We start from the raw sequence: 14122 nt of genomic DNA, 5'->3' as shown, positions 1-14122 counted from the left end.
AAAGTGAGGTGCCCCAACTTCCTGCCACCAAAGCAGATAAACCTGGCTGCCCTTGCTTCCACACAGTGGAAGAGGTGTCTCTCCTCCCAAGGCTTTTACGTCCGAGTGGGCTGAATTTTCTACCACCCGTCAGGAGCCTTGCTCCATCACAGAGATCTTCTCCTCCCACCTCCCTTCCTTTCCTTCTACTGTGACATTTCCATCAGCATTTAACTTCCTTGAGTCTCTCATCTTAAACCATAAAACGCCTCTCTCCTCTACCTTATACCTCTCTCTTCTATTACTGCCCTCTTTCCTCCTGCTCTGTCACAGATAAGGTTCATCAAAAAGCTATCTTTGTTTCCTATTTACCTCTCAATGACTGTACTTTGGCTCCCATACTTAAAAGCCCATTGAAATCTGCTGAATCTGTTCTTAATCGAGGTTACTAACCACCTCCATGTAGCTAAATCCTATGGAGGCTTAATCTTACTTTTCTGTAGCATCTGACACTATTCACTACACTGTCCTTTTCGAAACACCTTTTACCTTAACTTCCATCATGCCTCATTTCCATGGTCTTCCTATATATTATTTTTTGTGGTTTATTTCCCTTGCAAGTTCCTCCTCCTCTAATCTGCCCTGTCCCTTAAACATGGGTGTCCTGCAAGGTTCTGCTCTTAGCCTTTTCATATTGTAGACAACTATTCCAATGGCTACATCTACCATTAATACTAACTGCTACCACATTGCTATCTGCAGCATGGATCTCGCCCGTGCTCCAAACAGATATCCCACCGGCACCTCAAATTTAAAATAACCCAATTAAATTAAGCTCATCTTCCTCCCCAAACTCATCTCTTCTATATTCTCAATCTCAATACCACCCTATCCACCCAGCTACACAAGCCAGAATCAAGTCCCTCCCCGAGCCTCTCCCAGGTCAATCACCCAGTCTGTTGATCGAACTTCCTCAGAATCTGATGAAGTTGCACCCTTTTCTCCACCCATATTGATAAACGTAATTTGGATCACTATCACTGCTCTAAAATTACTCCTCTACACTGTAGCCAACATAAGTATGATAGATCCCATCATTTTCATAATAATCTTTCAGTGTCACTTCATTGCTGCCAGTTTAAAAAACTTAACAATTTTATCCTCCAATTCCTGCCAATTTCTTCTGCTATTACCTCTCATAGTTAGCAGGAATGGACTCGACAGCTAATAAGGAAGGGTTCATCCTCCCCGCTTCAACTCCATATTCCGGAAGCACAACCCGCCCTGTGACAGCGGATGCTTCTCTCCCCGCATCTGCACACCAGTCTCTTTTACCAACTCTCCTCCTTCCTTCCACAGATCACAATTTTCTCTTTTGGATCGTAACTGTGACATTATTTCCCCCATGAAGTCTCTCCTAATTCTCTCCAATGTCACTGAAGACTAACTGGTACAGCACCCTTACCTCTTTGCTCCTCTAATCTCTTGCTTACTTTTTAAAGTACTATTTACTGCCCGAATTGTAGCTGTTTATCTCCTGACATGCTCTAAAACATCTTGAAGGATGCGACTGTAATCTGTTCTTGCTCCTGTCTCTAGTACCTGGCACAGTTCATGGCAGGAGATCAATCAGCATCTGCTGAACTGCACTTTTTAGAACTGTGCATTTTAGATATCTTAGGGGCCTTAGAGAGCATCCAGTTCAACACTCTTATTACTCAGAGGAAGATACTAAGGTCCAGATAGGCTACTTTTCCAAAATCGCAGAGCAGAACAGAATCTAGGCCATTTGATTTAGTTTACTGGCAGAGCAGAATCTAGGCCGTTTGATTCTTAGTCTAGTGTTACCTTCACCAGTGTGATGTGCTAGAAAAGTGCTCCTTGGGAGGACTTGGGAGAAGTGGGATTAGGACACCCTGTAGGCTGTTCTCCATACCGGGACTTAACTTCTCAGTTATAGAAGGAGAAGACTAAGGATGTAATAGGGACAGAGAAGACAGGGGCCAGAAAACAGATTAAGTCTCTAAATCAAGAGTGGACAATTGCAGCTGGTCCTGAGCAGCTACAAAGGGAAGCAAGAGGACAGCTGCAATAGATTTTGAGAGTAAAAAATAATGGTAAAGACTCAAAAGTTAAACTCGTGACTTAGAGAAAAAGACAGTGAGTCTAACTAAAAGTTTTAGGAAAATTACAGAATTTCAACACATGGGCACAGCAATCATCTACCCAGGGCAGAGGTCCTTCTATTTATTAAAATGTGTGTAACTACACAGCAATAGTTCGGATGACTACTGGGCAGAATAGAGATAGGGGAGAGATTTGGACATCGTGTTGAAATATACTAAAAATATACTAATGCACAATTTACTAAGAAAAATTAAGAATACAGATCTACAGATGTAACTCCAGAGCCCGCAAGCACCTAACGCCTTTCTTAACTGCCTCTCCAACCCCTTAACTCAGGAATTCAAGTCTCACAAGAATGCATCTGGCTGGAATCTAAATCCCACTGGAAATGAGTCTGGAAGATGTATTTTAGTCTTGCAGCTTTGCTGTAAGGGAAGGCACAGTAGAAGGAGTGTGGAGCAGCGAGGAGCCAACCTGCCGCGTCCCCCACCAAGCATGCTGGGTGCCCAGGGCAGCGAGTGCTGGGGAGCCTGTGGAGAGCAGGCTTCCTGGAGGAAGTGGTATCTACACTGGAAGTGAGCTGGCAGTTTTAAGTAACGTCACCGCGAGTGAGAGGCTCATGAACAATCTGCAAGACCAGATGAAGGCTGCAGAGAATCACAGAAAGAGGCAGCAGGATGTCCTCCAGCCACAGAAGAACGAGACCAACCTGGAGAGGGAACTCTCCCACCACCTGAACCACTGCATCCAACAGATGAGAGTGGTGATGGAGCAGTGTGAAGGACCAACAGAACTCACTAAAACCAAATGAAGCTGTAACTCCACAGACCTGAACAGAAAAAAAAAAAGACCAAAACCAGCAGCTCTGACCCTTGGCCAGGCTCAGTCTGGGCCACAGGAAGCAAGCCCACCACAGCTGCCACAGGACCGCAGAAATAGGTCCAGCAATGTGTGCCTCAAGTACCAGCCCCTGTTCTGAGACAGCTTTGGATCTGAAGAAATAAGAGGAAACCAATGAGATTCAGGTTGTCAGCTAGGAGGAGCCTCAGAGGGGTATCCTGGGGCTGCCCCAGGGGCCAGGACGAGAGCAGTGTTGATGACGACGAAAATGTGCAGGGAAGAGGTGTTGGGAAAGGGGAAGAACTCAGCTAAACCCTGCAGGTGGCTAACCCACTGGTGAGCCAGAAAACCAAGAGACTGGGGGCCTGAGCTGGACCAGCTTGTTAGCAGTGAAGGTCAGGAGGATGCTGATGAGGAAGGGAGACCCCAGCAAAAACTGGGAGGAGATGTGACTACAGCACAGATGAGAATGAGGCAGATCCTGAAAATTAAGTGGGCAGCTCCTGCAGAATGAGGAAAACCTAAACGTCCTAATACTGAAGAACAGAAAAGAGACATCATACATTTACTTGGGATAAAAGTACAATCACACACTTCAAGTGAGGACTGCACAGAGATTACAACAAAACATTCATGTGAAATTGAATACTAAACAAAAAAGTACCTAAAGCAGCTAAGAAACTAAAAAACTAAACAACTTTATCCCCCAGCAAAACAAAGTTTATTGAATATTAGCTAACAGATATTCCACCATCAATATTGGTCATTCCAAGGCTTTCCTTACCTCTTAGGTTCATCTGATGAGCTGGTGTGCCACTGGATTCTTCTTTGCTCTTATAGCAAGAAATAGATGTGTCTTTAAAGGTGCACCAGTACTGCTTGTAACCTTTTAGAGTCAGCTTTTTTGGCCTATGTGTCAAACAGAATTAGAAGGAAAAAAAAAAACACTTTTGAAATAACTTTATCAATGCTATGTTTTAGCAGCAAAGTTTCACAATGTTAAAAGTCTGAGACCAAGTTTTACATATGCTGAATTCAGTTCCCTTTTGGCCAGTGTGTTATATTCAATGTTGCTCTTACTGGATTTGCCCCTCCTTTCTCAATCTACTCAGGAAGATCTTACAGTGAGTGGGCAGAGGAAGACAGTAAGGCAAACATTCCAGTATTTCTGTCAGTTGTAGCTGTCCCTATCACTAGCAGGTCACATGGGAAGCACAGGAAAATAAAGGTGAAGTAAATATCAATGATTGGAAGGTTCCTAGGTCCTGTAATTACCTGCAAGTTCATGATGTCCATAGGGCTGCCTTTGGAGCCTCTCTAAACAAGCAAGTTTACCTGGCAAGACTAAAGTGAGGGAAGTGCTTATCTCTCAGGCATGTATTCAGTGGTGACTTATCTCTCAGGCATGTATTCAGTGGTGACTTTAACTTGTCACTCCAATGTCAAACAGGAAGCATGAGGAAAAGTGCAGGTAGGTAAAAAAGGTGTGTAAAGGGAGAACAAAGTAGGGTAGGGAGCAGCATTTGAAATTGTGCCATTAGCTCAGAAATGTTACATATGTGGAGCTGTTATATGTTCACCTACAGTAAATGGTTTATTCCAAAATGGCTTTATATCTTATATTCCACATCACCTCCTTTCCTCTTTCTGCCTTAATGCCTAGCGCTCTTGATTCTGTGGAGTATGACTAGATCGACAGTTTAAAAGTCTAGATAAGATACACTGGAACCTTGTTATAAAATGTCCCATCACCAAATGAATAGAATTCAATAGATTCTGGGGCTCTAAACAAAGAAACAGCCACTGACAACAGCAGTTCATCATGTACTGCTTTCACCCAGACGGGATGCTTTATACTGATATGCCACTGTATGTTTCAGAATCTGTATGATGCAATCCATCTAGGTTTACACAATCTCCTCCCCCACCTTAAGGAAAATGTTTATCAGATAAAACAACTTAATAAGTACTGCAATTTTAATTTGGTAAAGATGGTTATTTTCCCTCATTTGCCAGAGTAAATTTCAAAAATGTGAACGTGGCTATAAAACTGACATTTATTCATTAATATTTGGAATTCCTCCCCTTTTGTACTTACTTGAAAACTTTAATATAGTCAGCAAGTTCAGGAATGGAAGTGATGTCCCCCTAGGAAAAGAATTAAATCATTTTTTTCTCATGAAAACAAAATCTGAAACTCTACTGTTTAGTATCTGATATCAAGAACCAGCTTATTCAGTAAACAAGGAAAGTTACATAAAATACAGATTATAAAGATTTTAAAGGTACAATCACATTATATGGTCACATAGTACAATACAATGGTATTTTCAAATGGCATAAAAAGCTATTAAAAATTTGATCAAAATAGAAATTTATACAACCCACAAGAATACTGTTGATTTTAATATAGCTAAAACTGCTTATAGCTGCATAAGCAGTAACTGTAACAGTCCATAAAATAGTGTTTCTTCTGTAATAACTAACACCTAAGCATTTAAAAATTTTCCTGAGATCTATTTTTCTCTTCTTTTTGTCATATTGCAAATTTGGAGATCACTAAATGGATTTTACCATGACTTGAGATTAATTTTTCCTCTGAAGAAATATTCTCCCACTACTTGTAAGAGAATGTGCAGACTGTCAAGATCTATCTTTACTGTGTTGGAAGCACTAGACACTAGAACAATATTAATGTTAAAAATTTCCCTGAAAGTTTCTGGAAAATTGATGTCTGTATTTTCTAAAGCACTAAATATTTCTCTGTATCCCCCAAACACTTCATGAAAACCTAATTCCACAGAAAGGTATAAACATCAGTTCAAACTAAATCAGTAGGTAAAAGATTCACCCTACCAAAATTGTTGATGTTTTACCCCCTTCCAAAGTAATCTCCAGGTCTGAAAGGGCAGCATCAACTTCATCCACTTCTTTGTCACTGTTGTTCAAATGATTCTCTGATGTCATGATCGACAGCTTATTGATATGATACTGAAACCAGAAGTGATATTTTATTTAAATGATTGTTCTAACTATAAATTTTAAAATGAGATATTATCTGTATCTATACTGAATGTCTTTCATCACCTAATCTGAAAAGCTAAACGTCTCTAAGAATTAGAAGGATAGGAAAATAATGGGCATGGCACCTGTAATCAGTGTCCTAAACCTGCTAATAAATGTTTACTCAAAAAAGTAGGGTCCCTGGACAAATACAAATGAATTCAGTTTGGGTGTCCCTAGGATTTAGAGGGTTAACACCTCTCCCACTGAACTCTACATGAGCAGAGACTTTTTTAAAAAAAGAATAAATTTATTAAAAAAAAAAAATTATTTATTTTTGGCCGCACTGGGTCTTCGTTGCTGTGCACGGGCTTTCTCTAGTTGTGGCAAGCGGGGGCTACTCTTCGTTGTGGTGCACAGGCTGCTCATTGCAGTGGCTTTTCTTGTTGCAGAGCACGGGCTCTAGGCACGCGGGCTTAAGTAGTTGTGGCTCGCGGGCTCTAGAGCGCAGGCTCAGTAGTTGTGGCGCACAGGCTTAGTTGCTCTGTGGCATGTGGGATCTTCCCGGACTAGGGCTCAAACCTGTGTCCCCTGCACCGGCAGGTGGATTCATAACCACTGCGCCACCAGGGAAGTCCACGAGCAGAGACTTTTAAGTGTCTTTTTTCCCCCACTGCAGTATTCCACGTCTAAAACGCAGGCTAGAACCAACAAGTATTGGATGAATGAACAGAATATGCATAAAGTCTTCTGTAGAAATGGATTAACACTGGTTACCTTATATTACTACTATTATCCAGCAGAGGAAATTTAGTTATCACTATTACGTTGAAAACTAAAGTTCCACTTTCCCCCATCCTCAATTCAATGCTGAAAACCTGATCAGAGAGAGATGACATTTACCTTCTCATTCATACATTAGAATAAGGTAGAATATGTTTATATGGGAATACATATACCACCGACACACGTGAATACTCCCATATATATATGTGTATATATATATATATATATATATATGTGTATATATAATGAGTAGTGATAACTCCTCCTATATGTAGATAGAAAGATCTTTGGGTATAGAAGTAGTCATGATTTTAAATACACTTAGGTAAGTGGTTTAGAACAAATATTAATGATTACATTTTGATGCTAAACTTTAGAGAGGTTTTATACAAAGTTAAGCAGAACTTTTAAATCACTTAATCAGTTACCTTTCAAAGCACTAAGTAGCAATCCATATTTCTGAAGGACTCATTCACTGAATACAATCTATTCATGGGAACATTTAGTGAACTAATCCTGAGGCCAAATATCAACATTCCTCTGTATTTTAAGATGTAGTGAATTAGTAATGACTACTCTCTGGCTATATCTTCAGTTGTGCTGAAATGAGATCCTTACAGTGGTAGAAATTTTCATATTCACAAATCATGAAGAAAAAGGCAGGGTGAGGCGCCCAGGCAGTGGCCGCAAATATCAGAGCATATTAAGAAGCATATGGAGAGCTGGTTAAAAATATAGATGCTCAGGTTTGTTCACCCCCAGAGGTTCTGATTCAGCAAATATGGGGTCCAGCCTGGAATCTGCATTTTTTACTAAGTACCTTAGATGATTCTGATGCAAAAGGTCCTTCTGAGTTATACTGGAGAAATCCTGGATGTGAATGGGACTGGTCATAAAATCCAGTTTTGATTTCAAAGGGGCATGGAGTATCTGTTAAATGTTACAATACATGATTGGACCTAAATACTTGAAAAACAGTGTTACTAACTTACCTAATTTAATTTTTTTTATCCACAGCTTCTTACTTTGCATTATTTTGTTTCTTTTTACTATTGTAGACTTATTTTACACAAGGAACCAGAAGCTCTAAGGAGAGAATAGTTCAGATTGTAACCTATGTCTAAAATAAAAAACCCTAGGCATCTCCTTGCCATACTTTCAGAGTTTCCCCCTTCTTGTACTGGATGGTTTCCAAGAGGCTTTGGGTCAGTCTCTTGGAAGGCTTCCAACAACTCAGGGGATTTGTAGTCCAAAATTGTCTCAATGAATCTATATTCTAAAATGATCCAGGAAAGCTATGCTTTGGGGCATTCAGTCTCCATGAATTAAAATCCATGGTTCTGAGGTGTTTTTCACTGAATCGAAATGGAATATCTAATGTTTATTGGGTTGGGGTGGGAGTTGGGCAAAGCTGAAGAATAATCCCATTTCTATGACAGTATGACTGTGTGTATACTCATTCAACAAATAGTTTTGAACACCTATGTGCTGGGATATATCTGTTGGCTTTTTAAAAAAATGCATTATTTTTATAATAAAAAGATAAGAAATACTATATAAGAAAACCTGTGGTTTTCCCCACATACATTTTACATGTATTATTATTCTGTCATTAGCAAAACTTTCACTAGAAAATTATGAGCCCATACTCTAAGTGAGAAAGATGTAGCGAGAACACTATATAAAACCAAGTGAGATAACTCTGAACAAAATTGCTCCAGAATTTAATTAAAGGAATTCTTCAGGTAGTCTGAATCACCCACAAACACAATATGAGAGTCTTAACTGATTAAGCATGTCTCTAGAAAATAACTAAACTAATTCATCTGTCATTACCAATTTTCCCTGTCTGGGCTTCATTTTGATTCCCTTCTTTCAGTGTGTAAAACTAAGGAAAAATGAGCTGCTCTTCCTCTCTAAAGGACAACTTTTTTGAGTCTTAACTGAGAAACTCTTCTGGGTACATAAAAACATTTGGAAGATTGAGGGCATTTTTATTTGTGTTCTAAGGAAAAAATTAAATCATTGTGATAGTGAAAGATATTCATAACTGAATGTCAACCTTGCTTCCAGTACTTAAATAGAATTCCACCATAATCTGAGAACACTCGCCAAAGCCTCACGCAGATATCTGAAACTATTAATCTAGAAAAATTCATCTAGTGGTCAATCAGACCTCAGTGTCTCCAAGAATGATTTGTGGATGCCACCTTAATATTACTTTACCAGTGGGAACAGCAGTAATGAAGTGGGCAATTAATTTTTTAATAAGCCCTACTGTAATTCTGAAACAGGTGGTAAGCAAGAACCACATTTGGAAAAATACTAGTTTAACATTAGCTACCTACTTCTTAAGGATTACCATTCTAAAAACTTATCTATGTTTAGTTTCACTAGTCTCTTAAAATTTTATCATCTTAAAAGGTATTAATTTCTGCCATAGCCCATTTTACAAATATTACCATCCCCAGTTATTTATCAAGTTATGCAAAGCTTCATTTCAGAAATCTGATTCTTAATATAAATTTTATTTCCAGGGGAAAATTGGACAGTTTTAAGCTTATATACATCTAGGGGTGGAAGGATATTTTTCTCCTACAGGATACAGAAAAGTAACTATTAAGTATACCACTAATCTCTTACATAAGACAAAAATTAAATTAAATTCACACATATTTTGCCTTCTAAGTGTCTGTTCACTTTCTACATAGCAAAAAGTAAAACACTACCTATCAGAATGCTACTGGAATTACTATGCCTCTTTACCATTTAAATAATCCCCTACCCTTTCCCCCGAAAAGTCCCATTTACCAATACTCGCCACTACCTGCAAGGCTGCAAACATCATCATTTCTTCTTCGGTGCATTCAATTTCTTCCAAGAGAATAGCCCATTTGGCCTGCTCATAAAGCTGATTAATTCTGATTGCATCATACTGCAGCAAAAGAGATACAATTCTTTTGTAATATATTACCTTTTACATTAACAATAAGGGAAAAAACTACCTATAGGGTTACGTATCCCTAAATATATCCACATCTAATTTTTCATTAAAAATGGCATTAAAATATGCCATAAGATTTTTACATATTCAGTATGAGAAGCAGATTCTGTATGTTATTTTCCAGGGAAAAAAACATTAGGTATTACAGACCTTAATAAAAGGAATTTAACTTGAAGACATTAAAGTAAGGTAGAACTGACTGTTTTTCAGTATTGTTGTTGCCATTTACCACACTAACATGTCATAATCAGACAGTAAGTTAATTATTTCACGGAACATCTTGCTCACTGTGGAAAAGCATACCCAGACAAAGTGGCAGGTCCTTGGAAACAGTAATTATTTTAAGAATCCAAAATAGAGGGCATACAGAAACACACATAAGCACACACACACATTTGTAGAAAAGATTTACTTAAATGTTACTGAATTATCCATTTAGTTACGTTAATAAAAATCAATAGTAATACTGTAACAATACTATCTTAGAATGGTAACAAAATACATAGCCCCCTCCCACCCCATGCAAATATAACTATGTTCCCAGAACAGCTTTGGCTTTACCACAATTAGGTACGATATAGCCTAAAAAGAGATTAAAATGATTTTTTGTAATTCTACTATATACATTTTACTGTTGTATGAAGAATTATTTAAGCACATAATTTAAAATGATAAATACATACATTAAAATCTAGGCTATAATCTAGACATGAAAAGGATGAGAAGCAGACAAGAGAGGTCCCCTCACCCGCAAGGATGACATGAAAGCAAAACACTCAAATCTCTGTGCCATGTGTTTTCTGGGGGAAAACATTCCAGATCTCTACAGCAAATTTGAATCTTATCAGAAAGGCAAAGTACTTCAGTAGCACAGATGATGCCAACCATCTGATAGTAAAAACATATTACAATGTTTGGCTATTAAATTGAGAGAAATATAGACTTAAAAAGAATTTTTTTTTGAAGCAACATCTTCTGGGATATATAATTATGTACAGTTGAAGAGAGATGTTAAAAGAAAACACATTAACTTTACCAATTCCGTAGTACCTAACTAGTTCCTTTAAAATACAAATCAACCAAAAGCTCAATTCTTTAACAAAAAGAAAAGGGTTTAGTTATGCTTCCAACTTACTAAAACAACAGACTACTTTAAAATACAGGTGTCTTTGTCCAAAGCTTTGAGTTTTTAATATTATTCAGGACTTGCTATATATATCCAAACAATTCCTTACCCCACCAACTTCCAAAAAGCAAACAAAAAGGAAGAAAAGATATCCCTCTAAACCCTCGGTACCTTTGGATTCAAATCAAAAAAGCTGTAATACTTGAATCGGAGCAGCAAGGCCTCATTTTCCTTCACATCCTGTTCCATGAGAGATCTTGAGGAATCAAGCCACCTGGACAAATTAACAATAGTGGAACAGAGCAAGACAAAATTAATTCTACCTCTATGTGGATAAAGAAATTCTTAAATTGTATCTATACTTTAAAACTTACTCTTGGTTGGGCAGGATAAATTAGGAGGCTGGGATCAACATATACACACTACTATTTATAAAATAGATAACCAGCAAGGACCTACTATATAGCACAGGGAACTATATTCAATATTTTGTAATAACCTATAAGGGAAGAGAAACTGAAGAAGACTATATATACATATATACGTACACACACACATATTTATACACACACACATGCGGTATGTATATATAGCTGAACCACTGTATATGTGTGTGTGTGTATATATATATATACACACACACATATATATAAGTGAACCGCTGTGCCGTACAATTGAAACTAACACAATAGTGTAAATTATAACTTCAGTAAAACAAAACAAAAACAACTTGTAAAGTAATTGGTAAACAGCAAAAAAAACAAAACAAACTTACCCTTGGTTGATTTTTGCTTTGTCAAGAAGGGCTTGAGGCTTGAACATTTTGGCCAAGATTTCCGGTGATGTTATTGGCTGACTGACAGCAAGTATACCAGGGTTGCCTTCTGACAAAGCACTGTCACCGAACCAAGCAGAAGTTGGTGACAAGGGGCTTCCATCATGAGCATCGTAAGTGGGGGTCATTGTTTTACTATAAAGTCCTGGGCTTGAATATATACTTCCTAATAAATAACATGAAAAACAGGTAGTAACTATGAAGTATAGTTATCTTAGTTTTCAGTAATACATGCTATAATGATATAAAGCATACTGAGAAACACAAGCTTCATTCTGGAAGGAAAAGCTTTAGTACATTATTTTACCTCTCTTAAAAACAAGTGAAATTAACTTTACTTGTATAACATTAAGAACATGTATAACAATAAGGTCAAAAAATATAACTAAGTTGGAAACTCTAGGGAAAAAATCAGTTCAAGAGAGTTAGAATATAAGTTAAGGATATTGCTGAAGCAGAGAGACCAACACTTTTGTTTTTTAATTGTGCCAAGGCTCACCTTTCAGAGGGCCAATGTAAAGAACATCAGTGCCTACAGAAAAGGAAAGAAAGGAATTCAGAAGGTAAAGAAAGGCAATAATAGAAGACAGAAACAAAGAATGAAAATGAAAAGAAAATGGGAAGAAGAAAATACAGATTTTTTCCTAATTGTGAATCATAAACTGAAGTAAATATTCCAAGTGTATTTAAGAGTAAAGAACCTTAGAAGCTATAATCTAAGTAAAACAAGTTTTGTCCAATTCAGAACAATGAGGTTGGGCTTCCCTGGTGGCACAGTGGTTAAGAGTCCACCTGCCAATGCAGGGGACACGGGTTTGAGTCCTGGTTTGGGAAGATCCCACATGCCGCAGAACAACTGGGCTCGTGTGCCACAGCTACTGAGCCTGCGCTCTGGAGCCCGCATGCTGCAAATACTGAAGCCCACGCACCTGGAGCCTGTGCTCCACAACAAGAGGCCACCGCAATGAGAAGCCCGTGCACCACAATGAGGAGTGGCCCCCGCTCACCGCAGCTAGAGAGCCCTTGCAGCAATGCAGCCCAATAAATAAATAAATAAATATAATTTTTTTAAAAAGTCATTAAAAAAAAAAGGTTGTGCTCTAGTCATGTGTTAGTGACAAACATGTATACATCTATCACCCTTTGAAATCACTGTACCCTGTTTTAAGATGGCTCAATGTAACTGAATAAATGCACATAAATTAAGGGAATAATTTTCTCAGTGAATAGCTAAACTGGCTCCAACAGATTTACAAATAAAGTATTCGAGCAAAGGGATATATAAATATTGCCCTAGAAAGAGGCTAACAAGGTGCATTTTACAATTAAACCCCTGAAGCTGTAGAGATACTGTCTTTTTAATCTGCTTTCTCAGTGTTAAAGGGCTAGGTATGTAGTAGAGGCAACATTAAAAAAAAATGTTGAATTAGTCCACTGATGATCTATCCTCTGTCATCTAGACTACAAAAGTTAAGGAGATTAAATTAAGTTAAGACTTTAAAAAAATTCAGAATGACATTAAGTAAAAGCACCCCTTCAAAGTTCTAACTCTGTTAATATATTTTATCCTGTAGTCATAATTTTAAAAAGAAAATGTGTAAATGGGTGTCACACTGTTAATGGATGATGTTAATGGAATGGCTGTTTTCCTTGACTAATTTAGGAATATGCTTAGGAATTTCTCTCCTTTCATCTCTAATGACATACCACCCCCAAACACACAATGATAGAAACAATTACCTATGAAAAAGTGCTGGTAATGCTAGAGATTTTTGAAGTTGTCAAGATAGAGTCTAGGAAGAGAACACAAAGTGGAAAAAAAAAAAAAAATCTCTTACTAGCCTCTGAGTATCTGATTTGATACCCCTAAATGTATTCTCCCAATGGATGCTTAAAACAACTTGTAGAATGTGAACATTGTTAAATAAGCAACAAAGAAAGCTGTGAATGCTCCTTTTCAGCCTTCAAGGAAGAACACTGGGATACTTAGTTGTACCTTTAAAAGCAAGAACCTTAAACTACAAGGGCATTTTCTGAAAGAAAACATTACTCCAGCTCATCTGGGCAAAGAATAATTCTGCTATAGGGAGCATACATGTAAATACGGTGTGGAAAAATAACATTACCTTCTAGGCAGAATCTTCTCATTGTTTATTTCAAAGATCTAGCAAACAAATCTTTTACTAAACATGTCAGAATACTGACTGAAAATTCATTCCTGGTATGAACTATAATTACTATTCAGAATTGAGTAAAGTTAGAATTGATTTATAAACTTCTTTATGAAGTTTCTAAAACAGAAAATATATTCCCCTACATTACACATCATTTAATAGAATCAGCCACCCAATCAATTCCCTTCCCTCTTATTTACCTATACTTTGTGTAATCTACACGTCGTATCTGATCACTTCATTTTTCC

General features: G+C 37.7%; 1 protein-coding gene and 1 long non-coding RNA gene across 7 annotated transcripts in view; one reads left to right on the top strand and one right to left on the bottom strand.

The window, feature by feature from the left end:
- Positions 1-14122, bottom strand: part of FERMT2 (FERM domain containing kindlin 2) — a 70600-nt gene that overhangs the window by 9003 nt on the left and 47475 nt on the right. For 3 of the 6 annotated variants that reach the window (XM_067735518.1, XM_067735521.1, XM_067735533.1), the window contains exons 5-11: positions 12200-12232; positions 11641-11866; positions 11037-11139; positions 9563-9670; positions 5803-5937; positions 5045-5094; positions 3731-3855 (exon numbers count right to left, since the gene is read on the bottom strand). In XM_067735518.1, the coding sequence (XP_067591619.1) occupies positions 3731-3855; positions 5045-5094; positions 5803-5937; positions 9563-9670; positions 11037-11139; positions 11641-11866; positions 12200-12232 (780 nt within the window). The remainder of the gene's footprint in view (positions 1-3730; positions 3856-5044; positions 5095-5802; positions 5938-9562; positions 9671-11036; positions 11140-11640; positions 11867-12199; positions 12233-14122) is intronic. The other 3 variants (XM_067735549.1, XM_067735525.1, XM_067735541.1) reach the window with 1 other exon arrangement.
- The window catches only part of LOC137223594 (uncharacterized), a 92841-nt gene that overhangs the window by 76325 nt on the left and 2394 nt on the right, over positions 1-14122 (top strand). The gene's annotated exons all lie outside the window — the stretch shown is intronic.

Source organism: Pseudorca crassidens, chromosome 1 (assembly GCF_039906515.1).
Source record: "Pseudorca crassidens isolate mPseCra1 chromosome 1, mPseCra1.hap1, whole genome shotgun sequence".
Lineage (NCBI taxonomy): Eukaryota > Metazoa > Chordata > Mammalia > Artiodactyla > Delphinidae > Pseudorca > Pseudorca crassidens.
This window is presented reverse-complemented; position numbering and strand designations above follow the sequence as displayed.